The 18626-nt window shown below is 36.5% G+C and overlaps 1 protein-coding gene across 1 annotated transcript in view; it reads left to right on the top strand.

The window, feature by feature from the left end:
* adarb2 (adenosine deaminase RNA specific B2 (inactive)) overlaps window positions 1-18626 on the top strand; it is a 73805-nt gene that overhangs the window by 40671 nt on the left and 14508 nt on the right. Inside the window, exons 4-6 of the mRNA XM_066689991.1 lie at window positions 687-801; window positions 14450-14618; window positions 17060-17211. Of these exons, the coding sequence (XP_066546088.1) occupies window positions 687-801; window positions 14450-14618; window positions 17060-17211 (436 nt within the window). The remainder of the gene's footprint in view (window positions 1-686; window positions 802-14449; window positions 14619-17059; window positions 17212-18626) is intronic.

The raw sequence follows: 18626 nt of genomic DNA, 5'->3' as shown, positions 1-18626 counted from the left end.
GGAAATAGGTTCTAGTAAATAGCCTGGATCAAATTTAAACTCTACATCAAGTATAATTGACTATTTTTTACGCTCAAGGCACTTCGTGTGGTTTTCTAAAATGCACGTAGATTAGATTTAAATGTGAACAATTCTTGTGTAAAGGCTATAACAGAGGTAAAATGAATACGGTAATGTGCACTTCTGGGGCTGGGAGTTTGTTCCATCACCCAAAAATTGAACAATTACTGAAATCGGCCTTGATTTTTCTTCTTTTATTTTTAAACCATTGCATGGAAAACCACCTTAAAAAGTAAATGGAAATAATACAAGTGTAGTCTGTGTTTGTTTGCTTTCATTTAGTATTATAAAATGCTTCTAAATCTGTGCTTTACATTTTAGGTGAAATCGAGATAAGTGAGACGACAAAAAAAAAAGAAGAAGAAGAAAATGAGGAAGTTCTCATTTGATGTGTGAAATTGCTTCCACTAAACATCACTGTCTTCTAGGTTCAACTAATGCCATTATAATCACCTTCTTTATATTCCAGCAGGTTGATGGAGTCTACCCAATCTGACTGCTCAGAGGGATTTGCGTTCACTAGCGTCGGGGTGTTTGGGACGCTAGGTAGACAAACAGAATATAAGCAGAAAAGTATGTGCGTAAGTGTTTAATAAAGGAAATAAGGAACTGATTGTGTCTTGCAGGAGTTTGCAGATTCAATATTCCACTTGGTGGCAGAGAAATACAGCGAACTGGCTCACAGCTGCACACCCTTGCATGCACGTCACAAAGTCTTGGCAGGAATCGTAATGACCAGAGGTATGGCCAATTTTATTGACTTTTGTTTAGCCATGAATTATTTAAAGGGTCCAATATATCGGGGACTAGTGCACTGCCATATATGTGCCCCATGCAGAATTGGAATGAGATCAGGACTGGCATCAAATATTTATGCAGTTTTTTGTTTTATGAAGAAGGGGAAAAATAGGGGGACATGGCTGTATTCCATGTCAGTCAATCAAAATAGTTTGTATTAATTTCAGCTTTTCGTGTGGTTCACCATCGTTATAGTTAAGGCTTTTTTTTAAAGGCTTTCACTGTCTGAATGCGCCCCCCACCCGCTTTAACAGCAGAATACTTGTCCTTTCTTGTCTTTAAATTGTGCTTTTAAATTGAAAAATAAAGATTAATAGCTTTGTAACATCATCAACAGTCTTTTATTTTCCACTCAGTAAAATTAAAATATTGATTTTTACAAATTGATCACACAAGCTTCCATATTTGTCTCATGGTTGGATATTAGTTTGTTGTTTGTCTGTTTTGTTTTTTCTGTTCTTTCGCTAATGAATTGCACTTGAATCATGAGAAATCAAGGGAAGTCAGTTCCTCTCTAGGCCTCTGTCTCAAGATACAGCAATTTGTGAGCGGAACCGTGCGGTAATTGTGTGGAAAAACCTGATAGAGGTTTTCAAGTAGTCTGGCGTCCCCTCTTTGGATCGGTATCTGAGTATGCCTTTGCGAGAGCAGCATCACATCTTTCGGCCTAACATGAAACTGCACTTGCACTGACCTAATCCCATTTCTCCTTCAATAATTGTTCTGTTTGTTTATTAATAAGTGTGTTATCTTCAAAGATCCAGATGCTGGCTACCCAAGTATTTGTAGTGAGCCAGCAGAGATGGCGAAAACTTGACAGAAACACTAGGGGCTCCATTCCAAATTCAGAAGATCTATTGGATATTATAGATGTCTGGAGGCACTGCCAGAATTATAATAAGGTCCAATCTTTAAGCTATACAGCACCTTCAGTCAAGGACTAAAGAGCCGTTTAATTCTGGGTTGCTTACTTTTTTATTTTATTTTTTACTGGAGTCTACTCAAACCACTGTTATTATTTGGAACAAATGTGAATTAGCATCACAAGACATGTTTAGCACAGATTACTGACAAGGTGACCTGTGAGAAAAATAATTAATTGAACTTTTATACAAGGATTTATTGTATTAGTTTCAAAGGGAGACAATAACCTCATACTACATCTTCACAATAAAGCTAATATTTTAGCAGGACAACAAGAAGATAAACATTGGTGAAATAAACAGTTTAGAGAATTGAATATGGTCACATACTTTAATATGTGAAACAAGCATCCTGCAGTTTACTGACATAGGACAGGAAGGACTTTGACAGAATGAATACCTTTCTGTCCTCTACATAAACATTATAATAATAATTATTAATAATAATTATAAACATTAACAAATGTCCCCAGCCAAATGAATACATAATAATTTGAGTAATCATTAAAATAATAATAATATAAATTATTATGATTATTATGATTATTATTATAGTTATTATATTCTTGATTATTATAATTATGATTTATTAATTTGGCTGAGGACATTTGTTCCTGCTTACTCACATTAAAGAAGGAACTTTAAAAGCCTGTATGGTAACATAAAACATAATGTGGTGCCATTTAAGTCTATAGATTGAATTGGGACACGCTGCACTGTACGGTTCTGTTGATGTTAAGATCTGACTACAATTTGGTTTATTTCCACAATTTAATTTAGCCATCCGGACATATCGTTGTTTTGTAAAGAATATCAGCAATGGAGAAAAATACTATAAACTTTATTTGGACCATTGCTTTGGTTCCTTTTCTCTACTCACACTGTTCCTCTTTTGACATTAGCTAATTTCCAAAACTAGAATGATTAAAAAAATGGGGGGGGGAAGCATAAACTTTATTTTTTTATTAAAGTTAGCTTTGTAACATCATCAACCATTTTATTGAGGGAGGAACCAGTCGTGGGGAAGCAGCAGGTCAGGTGGTTTCCCCATAAGTTCACCTCGCCTGGGGTCTGGGGAGGGGCATCTTGCAAGGTGTCTCATTGCCTTATAGCCTGGAATTTAAATGCAGTAATAGTAATATCCTAATCCTACAACTTCCAAGAGAAAGAAAATGTAGAAAATGTGTTAAAATATTGATTATTTTTATATTTATCTTGATATTTTCTATACCCATCCTTTGATCTGTGCCTTTCCACAACTTTGTCCCAGATTTCTTTTGAAAGCTCCTTAGTGTTCATGGTTGTGTCTTTGCTTTGACATGCACTACCCAGCAGAGGGAACCTACAGGAACTGCTGAATTTATCCACTATCCCACAATTTAACACAGGTGGAGTGATTTTGAAGGCCATTGTTTACACCTGAGCTAATTTAGGATTGCTATTACAAGGGGGTAGACACTTATCCAACCAAGCTATTCCAGTTTTTATTTTTATCAGATGTTCTACATATTTCTAGAATGTTTATTTTTTCACTGTAGAATGGATTTAAATTCCAGGCTATATGGCAACAAAAGGTGAAAATTTTGAAAGGTGGTGTTGACTTTATATATGTACTATATGTGTGTGTGTGTGTGTGTGTGTGTTCAATTTTAATATTTATTTTAATTGTAATGACAATAAAAAAACATTCATGAAACAATTACAAGCTGTAATTTTCAGTTCTAATGATGGGTGTAGGCTCGGGAAAGCTGATTGTACAGTATTTGTAGACAATTCATTTCCCTCGAGAATAGGAATGGAATGCATGCTTTATATCATTCCCTAATGATTCCTTATAAGAAGTGTGCCTCATAAAATAATTGATGAATGCTGTTTTTTGTCTCTTTTTTTTATGTAAAGCAAAAACTCACTTTGAAAATGTCCATTTAATGGCACTTATCTACCTCGCATGAGAAGGAAGTTCCTAGCGCAGCACAACCTCACTTCTCAATGTAAACAGCATAAATAACAGGCATTCAGTTTAATGTACCGTGGTTGTACAGATGCAGCCTTTCTCCTACCCAACCCCCCCCCAATCCCAATCACTGTTTCCCTGCTGACAGATGCCCAAGGGCTTGGAATAGTGGGTGGGGAGGTGTCTGTGTGTGCAGGGTTAACCTCTGTATACACTAAAATTCGGAGTCGAGTCAGACAGGCTCTGCTGTTTGTGTTTCAGATCATTTTGAATTATTTTTCATCATCCCCAATCTTTGCATCTGTCTGTCTGGGCACCTGTCTGGTCTGTGTGTAGGTCCAGGTAACTGAAGTTATCTCTTTGCCCATGTGATAGAATTTTTGTTTTGTTTTGTTTCATATTTGTGTAAAATTCAATACTTTTCAGGTTACAAAATTATTAAATAAATTTGTCTAATTTGGCAACAATATTTGTGTGCTTCAATGACTCAAAAGCAGCTGCATGCTAATTAAAAGACCTTCAGGCAGACACTATTACAAGCCCGTTTCTCACAAATTACAAACCCGTTCCCAGAAGTGGTATATTTATTTGTCAGGGGCCACTTTCTAGTCTTGAATAAATAAAAACATGAAAGCTTAAGAGTCTGTGATTCGTGGGTAGGTTTAAGTGTCTGTTAAATCTAGGCTCTTGTCTCCTGCACTTCATCAGCGGAGATCGAATTATTACAGGGCCAAGATCTGTCCAACAGTAACACTAGAACTCACACAAATACTCTTTCTGTGCAGCCTAAGAAGCAGATGTTTTCTCACTCCAGCCATGTACTGTATATTCAGATGGATCTTCTACAATAATGACAAAAATAACTTTGTGTATCAGATCTAGACATAAATCACTGTGCTTTAGATGTAGTGCATAGCTTTGGATTGCCCACTGATTCCTTAGGAGAAGGGGGGCCTCATAAAATAATTATTATTTTTTTAAAGCAAGAGTTAAAAGGCTTACCTGGTGATAAATACTCATTACAAACTGCTGACCAGAACATTCTTGAACAATATTTTGATCAATGCACCTTTAAGCAGAAATGAAACTGCCTTAAAATTATTTCTATTATAATCTGGATTTGTAAACCTTGTTCTACCTAATTACCCGATTTGGTATCACTTTAGATTGAGTGGCGTCAATAGATATTTAATAGTTATTTAATTAATAATCTACAGTGAGGGAAAAAGTATTTGATCCCCTGCTGATTGTGTATGTTTGCCCACTGACAAAGAAATGATCAGTCTATAATTTTAATGGTAGGTGTATTTTAACAGTGAGAGACAGAATAACAACAACAAAATCCAGAAAAACTCATTTCAAAAAAGTTATAAATTTATTTGCATGTTAATGAGGGAAATAAGTATTTGACCCCTTCGACTTAGTACTTGGTGGCAAAACCCTTGTTGGCAATCACAGAGGTCAGACGTTTCTTGTAGTTGGCCACCAGGTTTGCACACATCTCAGGAGGGATTTTGTCCCACTCCTCTTTGCAGATCCTCTCCAAGTCATTAAGGTATCGAGGCTGACATTCGAGGTGAGATCTTGCATGGAGCCCCAGACCGAGGGAGACTGACAGTTATTTTGTGTTTCTTCCATTTGCGAATAATCGCACCAACTGTTGTCACCTTCTCACCAAGCTGCTTGGCGATGGTCTTGTAGCCCATTCCAGCCTTGTGTAGGTCTACAATCTTGTCCCTGACATCCTTGGACAGCTCTTTGGTCTTGGCCATGGTGGAGAGTTTGGAATCTGATTGATTGATTGCTTCTGTGGACAGATGTCTTTTATACAGGTAACGAGCTGAGATTAGGAGCACTCCCTTTAAGAGAGTGCTCCTAATCTCAGCTCGTTACCTGTATAAAAGACACCTGGGAGCCAGAAATCTTGCTGATTGATAGGGGATCAAATACTTATTTCCCTCATTAACATGCAAATCAATTTATAACTTTTTTGAAATGCGTTTTTTTCTGGATTTTTTTGTTTGTTATTCTGTCTCTCACTGTTAAAATACACCTACCATTAAAATTATAGACTGATCATTTCTTTGTCAGTGGGCAAACATACAAAATCAGCAGGGGATCAAATACTTTTTTCCCTCAGTGTATATGTGTTCAACAAACACACTACTGCATTCTCTTTAATATTTAATAGCTATATCTATAGATATGTCATATGCAAGCCACATTGCATGCACTTGTACAAGTTGTAGACTGTTAATTAAATATCTATAAACACACCATAAGGACACTACATGAACATGCAAAACCAATAAAACTGGACCAAATTGTATATATATATATATATAAATACATTGCCTAATCAGCAGCCATTTCGAGTATGCACAAAGCAAAGCATACATATACTGTAAACCAATGCTGTAAATATACCTCTGATTTACCATATAATTTACAGTGAAGTACTGCACACATTACAGTATGTTACTACACTCCACATGTGTTGTACGATCGCCTGTATATTACTGTGTTCTTTACCATAAAATACCATGTGACCTTTTCAGGCTTTGTTACATTAAGTTGCCCCAGAATGCACTAAATGTTCTATTGAAAGATAAAGATAAAGAAATAAGTGATACATTGAACTACCGAGGAGGGGAGTGGGAAATGTGTATGATTCTATGTATCTGTACAACACTAATATTTCAGTATCTATAACCAGATTGTACAATAGTGTACTGGAATAACAATTAACACATCATTTTTACGGTAAAATTTATGTAACACCCATATTTCTGAAATAATTACAGTAACTTAATATCAACTCTGCTTCCAATAAGTAACTGTAAGGATTACAAAGTCTTTTCAGTGTAATTACCCTTGTATGTCACACTTTGGTCACTTTAAGTCAAAACTACACAGATGTATTTGATTATTTGGTTTTACCATTAAATCAATAACACAGATATTAGGAAAACAATAGCAGATTGCTTTAGATAAATGCTTTTTCATTGGAAACATTGCAATGCACATGCATAAACCAAACATTAAAACAATTCTGTAGTTTCATACAACACTTTACTCATTTAAAAGGTCCCACTTATTAGTAAACACTTTTTTATTGCATTACCTATGCATAACAGGCAGAACACCTTAATGTAAAGTAAAATAAGAAGAATGTCAGAACAAACACATATAAATGTGATTCAGAAATCCCTAGTATAATAGCATGAACAATTTAAATGAAAAACAAATACCTAAGTAATTTTGTTTACAAAGACCCTGATAACATTGTAATGTAAAAACCACAGTATCATTATAACAATCATGGTTTGCATCATCTATGTAGGCTACCTGGCAAAGCAATTCAAAATAAAATAAAATCACTTCAATTGGTTATTTTGTTTAAAAGAACCATATGAAACATTACAAAACACATAAATAAACCAAACATGTATACCATTTTACACACAATGAGAACAGTATTAAATCCACCTGTAATCAATACATTGAATCGGTTATCAAGCACATCAGACCCATTGTCTATGTGGTACTGTGCAAGTCACATGTGGGGTGATCATCAGCGCACTCCATGGTGTTCAATAATAATAATAATAATAATAATAATAATAATATCTGTTTTTATTCAGCGCTTTGCTTGTTTGTGCACAAAGCCCTTTACAGACATTTTAAACATAGTAAAACAACAAAAAGGCACAAACACTGAAACAATGTACAATTTAAATAGTAATAAAATCACAATAAAATACAGAGCACAATAATAAAAGCACATACAACGATTAAAAAAAAAGTATATTTTACTGATATTTCATGATTTCACCATGAAGATCTTGCAGCCACTAGTACTTTCTCCTGTTTCAAAACTAAGGTCACGTATATGTCCTGCCTCTAAAGGCATATACGTTCTGCCACCGCAGCAGTTCTGTCCTTTGAACAGAGCTAGTTTTCAAAACCTCTCTTAAATGATTGGGTAATTTAATTCCTGAAGGAGGGACTAACCCAGAGCATAAGATCTTCATGGTGAAATCGTGAAATATCAGTAAAATATACTTGTGACACACCTTAATTGCACAGAGATGGACTCCATTCAACTAATTGGTTCAACTAATTCAACTAATAATTGGTTTCACACAGCTCAATCAGGCGTGTCATAGCAAAGGGGATGATTACTTATGCATTCAATTATTTTCTGTTTTGTTTTTGTAATTAATTTAGAACAATTTTCAGATTATATTTTTCACTTTGACATTATGGACATTTTCTGTGTTGATCAGTGGCAAAAACTCCTGATTAAATCCATTCTGATTTCATTTTGTAACACAATAAAATGTGGAAAAGTCCAAGGCGGGTGAATACCTTTGAGAGCCACTGTAGAGTCCAGATTCAATACAATGCTCATGTTAAACTGTACCGGTAATCTGTGTGTAGGAAGTATCCCGTTATGAAAGCCCTTAAATACTAGCCAGGCAGTCTGACATGGAAACATAATTATCAGTGATAAAATGTTCCTTATTCCTCACTATTATTAAGATAACACAGCGTTTGTTTTCATGTCATTTTCTGGAGCTCTGATTTTAATGAAAAATAAATAAATAAATCCCACTGTCTCCATCCTGCTGAAGCCCTGCCAGCAGTCCCGCCTTTTTCTCGCTGCCCACACTCAGGGGGCAACCCCACCCTCTCTGATACTCCTGAAGGAGAAAGACTATATTATGGTGTGTATTGTCCCCTGTTTCCCTGTTCCTGAACGCTGGACCTCTCTATCAATGCTTTTGCAATACTGAAGTAACTTAAAGCATGCCAATAAGCTTACGCTTTTTTGAATTGCATTGAACAGAATTTAATTCAGAGACAAAACAGAGATGTGACACTGCTCTCGTCACACTATTTGCAGCCATTCGTGGTCGCCTTTTTTCATAAAACCTGAACAAATATCACTTATGCGGAGGCACATTCCTTCCTAATAAAATAAAAAAAAGTGTATCTCATCTTATCTTGTTAAAGTCGCATTGCCCAAGTTCCATCCTGTAATATCCAGGAGGTGATATTACACATTGCCACTGTTGTAAAGTGGCAGACCCTATTATTAGGCTAATGCCAATATAAGCGCTTTTGTCTGCTTGAGATTCTCAATTTACGCCTCCACTGCTGCTCTGCAGGGGTCAATCTCTCTATGCTTCCCTCCTGGCCTGAATTATCGCAGCATGGACAGCTCACAGGCACTTTCATACTCAGCAACAGTATTGTTTTCTGTCCATTCTTTCATACAAATAAAGAAATGTGTATGCAGCCTTCTATGTGATTTAAAATTACAGCTGCATAGTTTGCTACTGAAAGAAATCTGTGCATTATGATATTTTCCATCGTGTCCATTGTTAAAGGTTAAATATAAACAGCTATATTTGCTTAAAATGTGTGCTATTAAGCAAATGGAAAATCAAAGCCACACAAAGTTGTTTCCTTCACGTCTTTTCTTTTACATTTCAATTTCACTGAACATATTAAGAATGCCATAAGCCATCTAAGCTGGTTTTCTGCAAATAAATACTGTGGTATAGGTTTTACTTTACTAATTATGCTCAGTTACAAAGACAGCAGTTTTGCTGATTCTGAATTACAATTAACAGTAATATTATGCTCAGTCATGATTATGGTGTAATGATTACACTGACGTAAGAGGTCAAATGCAAGGCAATACAAACAGGTATATTGTAAATTGTAATCAAGCAAAACTATCAATTACACCATTGTAATCGACCCTCAAGTCTGTTAAAATTTGACTTGGCTGTTTTTTTTTCTATCCACTGACCTTACACACAAGGAGAATTAAACATGGGCTTGTCTCAGTACAGACCCATTCCCCTAAAGAAAGGGACATGATTACATGGAAAGTATGTGTTGAATGAATAAGTATGCAAATACAATGACCGAGCTATTTGTTTGTTTTAAAACTGACTATGAAGGAGGAGAACAAAATACCCTCACCTTATTTTTATTTTTTTTGTGACATGAATACAAAGAGCTGTCCTCTCTTTAGAGTCAGGAATCCAGACACCCATCTTTGCTTTTTCACAACGGCCTTCATTTGGTTCTGTCACCACCAGCCCCCACCCCCCTTCCCTTTCCCTCTCTTTTCTTTGTGAAGCTGACAATCATGTTGATTTTAAAAGCAAATATTCTCACTGGCTTCTCCACTCCTGCCATGTGTGCCGGACTGAGGGGACCTTTTGCAACAATTTCATGCAGAGATAAAGGATTGGGTGGGGGGGGGGAGGATTATTCCATCCTTTGCAAAATTAATCTAAACAATTGCTAAGTGGAACTGCAGAAAAAGGAAGAGAAACAAAAAATAAAAACTGTGCTATATTCATTCTCGTCCTTGGGTGATTACTGAGAACAGGCAGCAGATGCAATGAAGGCCATTCCATACTGGATCCAAACCTTTTACATGCGTAATTTGTGCAGAAGACAAAACAAAGTCTTGTGCATTCCCTACTGCCCCTGACATGACGAATGTTATGTGCAACTCAACAGAAAGAACTGCATGAAAAACCATAGCAGAGTACAAGGACAGGAAGATGGATCTGTTATCATTGCATAGGGGTATCTCAGGCCACTAGTGCACCCTTCTTTTGTATATTTGTGTTTTCCTTTTGAATAGTAATTTGACAGTTTTCCCCATGGTTTCTCCTGTCTATACCAAATATGTACTTCACTTTGCTATGGTTTTGCACAGTTTGTATTATCTGTGTACTATTCTTCTCCATGATTTGACTTTGCTCTGCTATACCTGATTTTACTGTGGCTTTACTAGGGTATGCAAACCTCTATAAGCGTGATTTCTCAGGATTTTTTAGTTTTTTAAGTCTTCCTCATCACCGCTGCAGCTCTGTTTTGAAGAGCCATCTGCCATTGTCAGTATTTTGGGGGTTGATTTTGACCCAACCAACTAGCGACTGGACACTGCTCAGACAAGGCTTGACATAAGACAGATTGGATCCAATGTGAAAATCTCGAGGCTTCTCACTGGCCGAGTGAGAATCCCAGTACCTGCTGAAATCACAACTGGACAGTGACACTTGTATCATTTTAAACCTATGCAGCATAAATCTGAGATGTTCCTGGGACTATTTTGCAGTATTACAGCTATAGTACTGGCCTGATTAATTGTATTAGCGGAGTTCCTATAGCAATGTGGATGACAACATAACTCACGAGGGATTTGTTTTGCTTTCCTGAGTTTGTCTCTGTCAGGCCGAGATTTGATCCTGCACAAGTTTGCTCTGTGCTCATAATTCTCCTCGTATCATGCCATCAGTGAAAATGAAAAACAGGGAACCCCCTTTCTCTGCAAGATGTATGCTTAAAAATGCCATATAGTGCCCCACGGGCAATGCGAATCTTAATTGTGCCAATTTGGACCGAAACACTGTGTGAATCTTTTAAGATGCTCAACACATGACTGCATTTCTTATTATTATTTTAAGATAGCTACTGTGTCTAAAAGTAAATAATAAAACAAAAACAAAAATGTGCATCTGTGAAAAATAAGAGTTTTAATAAGCTATTATTTAAATGGATGTTTGTGTGAGTGGATGTATTAACACTACATACATTTTTTTAGTGTTTAAATCCTTATCTTCTGTATATTTATATATATATTATTATTTATGTAGTGTTCTTATTTAATTTAAATGTATGCAATGGATTAGTTGTGAGTGAGGCCTGACCTGGTTGATTTCAAAGGATGACTTTGTCATCACTCGTGTTTTTACTGCCTGATACAAAACCATGGTATAGTTTGGAGTCTCGGATGGAAACAGACCCAGAGAGCAGTGCAGTAAAATAAATTATTTGAGGCAATATTTAAGTTTTTGTCCTGGAATAGGGATGGTGGGGGGGGAGGCAAAGAACAAAGAATTTCTGGGGTCAACATTATTCTGTTCTGTATTCTCTTTTCTTTTCCTTTTTCTTTTTTCCCCAAATACAAAATGTTAGAGTGCTCTTTGGTGATTTATCTACCCATACTGAGGACAGACTGAGTGAAATAACATGGAGTAATTTGAGTAGGGGAGCAAAATCAGTGGAAATGAGGCCTGGACCTCTAAGATTTGACAAAATACTATAAATCCATTAGGGTTACAGAAGGGCACTTTCAATACATCCCCAATTCACATCCATAATGCTGACTGACAGGTGTAAATAGCAAATTGATTCGTTTTCAGGTGCTAGAGATGGAAATTGTAGATAGACAGTGGTGGAAATGTTATTTTTATTTAAGGTCTTCGAACATTGTTTTTTTTTTGTGGATCACATTTATTATGTTTTTTTGTTGGTTTTTATGCAGGGCTTTTGGGGGGTGCAAATGTTTTGGTCATTTGCTTTTTATATTTTTCTAGAAGACTAAAAAATAATCAAATGGCAGACTCATATAGACTTTGTATGTGAGGGTGTGTGCGTGTGTGTGGGTTTTACAGCACAACAAAGCCTGTGAAATGGATTTGGAAGGGTAAACCTTTAACCCCACCTCAATATCAGCATCGGCAGCTTTCTGCTCTTAAGGTGACGTTGCCTCGTGTGCAATACCATCTGTGGCATTAGAGATAAAAGTTCATATGTTGCACTGTGCCTCAGGGTCCAGGAAAACCACTGAACCCTGAGTTTGGAAAAGATAGAGAGATTTTGCCAGTTTCAACAGAAAGAACAGTTAAGCATGCTGAGCCAGCCAGTTCAGACAGTCGTGCTTTATTCTATCAAAAATCCTGCTGAAACTTTTTTCTTGGGTTCTGTGCTTTTGAATTTAAATCAAACAAACATATATTTTATTATATATATAGTGTGTGTGTGTGCTTGCTTGCTTCTGTGCACTGCTCATACTGCACAATTTGAATGAAAAAATATTTGATTTCTCCCGCCAGGCTATCTATCTAAGTTTGTAATATGGTAGGCACAGCAGTATGGGTGTATACAGGTCCAAGTCAACTGTGCTTTGACTCTCACCCAAACTGTTCACAGTAAGTAAATGTGCAGTGCAATTAGGGTCAAAGGTATGTTTTTAGTTTGAATATACGTGCAGGAGAAATACTTGCCCAAAACCACTTTCTCATTGAGAGCTACTTTACTTTGTCATACTCTACTTTGTATTTCATGCTGTGCGTATTTTATTAGTTTTATTATGGTTTCATTGTAAAGGCTGCGATTTGTTATGCACTTCTGCTTAGTAATCTATTTTGATTTATTATAATAAAAGTATTATGGAAATGCATTGTCGTTATCATCAATATCTATCCAGAGACTACCAATGGAAAAAAATGCCCTGTGCAACATTACATCTAGTAGCATGTGAGTGACTTTTTATTATACTATATATCCCTGATGACATAAATAAAAATATACTTCCAATTATTATCAAGAATTATTTTATTTTCGAGTCTGAAGCCAACTCTGTCTGAGCAAAGCATCGATGTTCCTTAAAAAAATAAATGAATAAACAAACCAATTACAAATCAGTGGTCCAGATTTTGCTTTGTGGGCAGCCTGCCCATCTAATTCATCTTCTATGGACTGGGCTGCTTGCCCTCTGTTCAGACACAGTGGAAAATGAGTATCCTTAATGCGTGCTATCTTTGATACCAGCATTACACCCTGAGACAAGTGAATGGAGAAGGGAACCTGCTTCCACAGACACAGTGATCGCACCAACAGCTAGAGTAAAATACATTTTGTTCCATTTTAAACATGCTTTTTACACATGACTAGGAAGTGTGGAAAATGTAAGACTGACACAATCACATGATGTTTACACACTCCTAGTCTGAAGTGACTGGCATTGAAAAGAGGAAAGATAAGCCTGTGCTCAGAGTGAACCATGGGATTTCAGGGAAGGAGGGTTGTGAGGGTGTCAAATGACTATTAATAGCAGTGCTAGTTTACTCTTAGTTTTGGAAGCAGTGCTCTCTTCGTTTTGGAATCCTGTTCCTTCGCTAACTGTTTCAGAGGAACCTGTAATTTATTTCACCCTTATTTCTTAAATGGAGATTAAGATTATCTGACCATAAAATGAAGTCAAATAACTCGCCTTTTGTTCCTTTTGTCATACTGATTGTGCTAAGGTTTGCAAAAATATTCGACTAGCTTATTGGTGCTAATCTTGATGGGGCATAGTTGTACTGTTCTCTTCAGAACAATGTGCAAGGTGAAGCCAAAACAATCTTTGGGCTCTTGGGCTAGACTTTTTAAATGCTTCTCAATGGGTCTTGTTTGCTGGCACTTCTTAATAACTGATTTTGCTATACTTCAAGGAACAATAAACATACATCACCCCTTTGTAAAACTGTATTGATTTTGGACATTTCTATTTCTTTGGTGTTATCCATTAAAAAGTTACTAACTTAATCTTGCTCAGTCTTTTTGGTGTAACTTACAAGCTACAAGACAAGTAATTGGATGACCTTCCTCTTGCATAATCATTGTAATTACTTCTGTCCATTAAGGATACCAGTTTTCACATCATAATTCTATTTGTGCATATATTGTTGTCTGTAAATGTAACATAAGAATGTGATATTGAACATTTACTGCACTGTATATTCCACATTTTACATTATGCAGAATCTGTAAATGTATGGATGTTTATATTGCAAGTCATGTGTATAATGTGTTTTATGTTGTTCTGTGTTTTCTTTGTTTGCTGCCATAGGAATGGATATCAGGCAAGCACAGGTGGTGGCACTCTCTACTGGTACAAAATGCATCAACGGGGAATATATCAGCGACCAGGGACTTGTAGTCAATGACTGCCATGCAGAAATCATTGCAAGGAGAGCATTTGTCCGATTCCTTTACTCTCAGCTGGAGCTGTTTTTGAGGTAATTAATATGTGCTGTTAACATCGAAAGAGAGGCTTCTTGTAGGTATCGACTTTCTTAAAGGCGTTAATGGAACCAGAATAATTTCTGTACCTCAAGCTCAGATATTGCTATTTATATTATATGTGCATATTATGTGTGTTCCTAATCAGTCATTTATCAATCAGTTATTTGCTCTTAAGTGTGCATTTAAGAAAACAAATATGCCCAAGTGATAATATTAGACAATCTAAGAGCATCTTGCTTTTTGGTCTTGTGTTGTCTCTCCTCCTCCATTTTATGCCGGTTAATTAATACCATAATTAGTGCCATGGAAACAGAAAAGGTTTATAAACCAAATGCATTCTAATGATTAAGCCTCTATAAACCACAATTATTCCTGAAGCAATTCCCCAGCAACAGATAAGTGATCATGTTAAGGGCACTTTTTGTAATAGTTCCCCCATGTCAGGTGTGTGGGTTTATTCAGGTGGATCTGCAAATGTGATGTATATAAATGGAGCAGCTCTTTATTGTATTATAAATCTTATATGAGAAGCCAGCCAATCACAGAGTAGTATTTCCAAAATTCCTACACCTCTTATCTTGTGTATAAATGTCATCCCATGCAGAAAATTATCAGTGTTTGAAAATTCTTCATTAACCACCAACTTCTCAGGAGACAATACTAGTGGTGTCAGTTTCATTGTTTCAGTTTCGTTATGTTTAACCAGCATGAAAACACAACACAGATTGGCTATTGTAGGTCAGTTACAGCGGATCCTGGACCAAAACAGTTTTTAGATGGAGATTGTTAAATATAAAATAAATGTTTTTTTCACCAAAAAGATATGTGTGTGTCTAATCCTTGCGTGTTTGATTTATAATAGGTTAAAAGTTCTTGTGAAAGGTGTCTCTTATTGTATAAGAGATATTATTTCACACAGTTTGTGCAGACGGAACCCATATGAGATAACATCCCTTACACAATTACACAATAATAGACACCTTTCACACCACATATTAACTTATAACAGAAGTGTGCATGAAGAAACAATCTTACTTACCAATTGTGGTAGCGGACTGCCATCAGAAACCTGTCTTTCTGTAAGCCGTCAAAGGTGTGACACCGTTTCTATGCTAGGGAGGGAATCATTCTTCTTTTAATGTCAGATTTGCATACAAAAACAATGACCTTCACCTTCCCACAGCAGATAATCCAATGCACAGAATCAGTCCTTTAGACGCAGCGAGGCGCCTAATTGGAAGATGGATTCACAATGCCAACCCGGCGACGTGACACACTAATTCTGCCACAGAACGGAACTTTGCCTTCATTCTGTGACCGTCATTAAAGAGACAAAACTGTTCATTTAAGAAAGAATCTATCAATCAATCTAATATCCTCTTACAGGTAGTATGTATCGCACTGATGATTACTATAGTATATTTATACAAATAGTACAGGTTTATATCACAGTTCTGGGATACCTGTGGCCCAGATGAAATCTAAAAACCCTGACCATCACCGAACCCCTTCCATCTGCACATAAGTCCCTATACTTCATGGAAGGTTTCCATGCGGGAAACTAGAACCTTCTGTGAGTAAAAAATCTACCCAGCTTTCATAGCTACACAAGCTAGCAGACTTCCTTAAGTTTCCCATTCTTTTCCCCTATTTCATCCTTGTGAAAAGGTGTTTGCACAAGGTGCTTTGACACGGTGAACTCACTGTATGTTATAGGAAAAGCTGCTCTATCTGTCTGAACCCTGGGTCTTGCATTTTAAATCCTGGCCCAAAGGGCCCAGCAGAATGCAGGTATCATGTGCTGACACTGGAAAGAATATGTGGGCAATTTCTAATAGTCACAGACCAGAATATTATAGAACCTGCAGCAGTTTTTATTTCACCTCAAAGGCTGATGCTTAGCAAAAGGTGAGTGGCTTAACATGGGGATTAGTATTGAACATATTTGCTTTTCACAGAGTATTTTGTCAGATATTTATATTGCAATATGAGGCCGTTCTGAGAGAGTAGGCAGCAGAAACACAGGACATATGTATTCTCGTTACCCATCATTGCTATTCAACAGCAAATGAACCAGAACTGTATTTTTCAGTAGGATGCATGGATCTCACTAATTTTGTTCCCTGTTGGTAGTCCACAAAAGACCAAAGATCATCTAGTGTCATTATTTCCACTGTTCGCTGTATTATTCCATTTGACAGGAAATGTGGGAGAGCTAGTGTGACAGATAAATAAATAACTTCAGTCTAAAAAAAAGAGGATAGAATGTCTATAAAAACAGTATGGGGCAAATCACAACCACGATGATGTTCATTCACTACACTGAGGTATACACAGTGCAAAATTCCCATTCTGAGCCTTTTCCTTAATGTTCATTAATATAATCATTCATTCATTTGTGTCTCTGTTTGTTGTTGCTGCCGCCTGTCTGAAGCAAACGACGGGAGGACTGGGAGCAATCGATCTTTATTCGGCACAAGGAGGCAGGATACAGGCTGAGAGAAAACATCCTTTTCCATATGTATATCAGCACTTCACCATGTGGGGATGCCCGAATCAACTCTCCCTATGAAATTACAACTGAAAGTAAGACCCATATATATTCCCCTAAAATATTTCACTTATTCTTATTGCTGTTGTTTTGTTTTTCTGGAGAATAAGCTTTCTTTTTATGGGACTGTCAAAAAGCTTCTCTTTCATGATACATCATGTATAGAGAAATGATGCCCAGATACAGTGAGAGAGATGCAGCACCCTAATGCACCAACTGTGACAGTCACTACAAGGCAGAGATCTGTGATTTCATTCTGCCTCTCTACCCCGGCAGGTAGAGAGGGTTCTCAGGGTTAAGTATGTCGCAGGGTTCGCAGGGTTAAGTATGTCTGCAGGTAGTCCGGTGTTAGGTGTCTAACTGATACTGTGTATCTGGTAAAATAAAAATGAAAAATATTATAAACAAATATTTCATCAGAGGGAATTCTAATAGGTATGGAACTGTATCATTCTACTGATGGTAAAGTTTTCAAACAGATATTTGGCACTCTCCAGCAGTGAAGTTTATCATTAGAGTATTAAAAAAAAGCTTCTCTCAGGAAGCTTTGAATTTCAGCCGGCTGGTCATTAAACCTTTAAAATGTTCATCATTCTGCCTTTTCAGATTAAGAAATTGCTTATGCATTAGGGCTCCATTTTACCTTTCTTTCCCTTTTCCTTGTGACTTCAGAGAAGAACTTAAGGCTTAACTTTGCCCTCTTTGCATCAAGAAAGCCATAGCAACAGCTCTGAGGATGAATAAATCCTTCATTCTGTACTTCCAGTACAATATTTCTCAATTATTGCTTTTTCATGGTGGTGTTAGACTCGAACATATGAAGGTAATTTAAGAAGTGTGTGTGAGTGTGTGTGTAGGTTTTTTCCTTTTTTTAAGTATAGGATTGCTTATTCGTTTTTAAAGGATTTGATTTCTAGTTCTGTATTGCTCTTGGGGTGACTTCTATAATACCAAAGCATGTTAAAGTGCTTTATTTTTTATAATGAAAACAAGTAAATATAAAAAGTAAATATAGAAAATATAAATAGATATTATACTGTATTATCTTTTTCTGGGAGCTGAGGACTACTGTATACAATCTTAAGTTACAATTTTCTTCCGCTGAAGTAAAAATTCCTTTTGCCAAAACTGGAGTAAGCTTGTTCATGCTTAATTTGTAAAGGTTTAGTCTTCCTTTAAATTATATCATATGGCAGCCTACTACTAGCTCATTTAGATGGTAATAATTCATATCAGATAATACCACTCAATATTTGTTCTCATAAAATGTATGTATTTCCTGGGAGGGACTGAGATGATCCGCAGTTAAAAGCAATTGTGTTGATTAACAAGCACTGTGAGAAGGAATAAGGGAATAGCAAAGGAGAGGAATTCTGCACATAGGGTTTGGGGGGGTTATCGTTTTCTCTGTCCCTCCTTTATCTTCCCAACATGCTAATTAATCAATCCT

Source organism: Amia ocellicauda, chromosome 2 (assembly GCF_036373705.1).
Source record: "Amia ocellicauda isolate fAmiCal2 chromosome 2, fAmiCal2.hap1, whole genome shotgun sequence".
Classification (NCBI taxonomy): domain Eukaryota; kingdom Metazoa; phylum Chordata; class Actinopteri; order Amiiformes; family Amiidae; genus Amia; species Amia ocellicauda.
The sequence above is the reverse complement of the archived record's forward strand: the minus strand, read 5'-3'. Positions and strand labels throughout refer to the sequence as shown.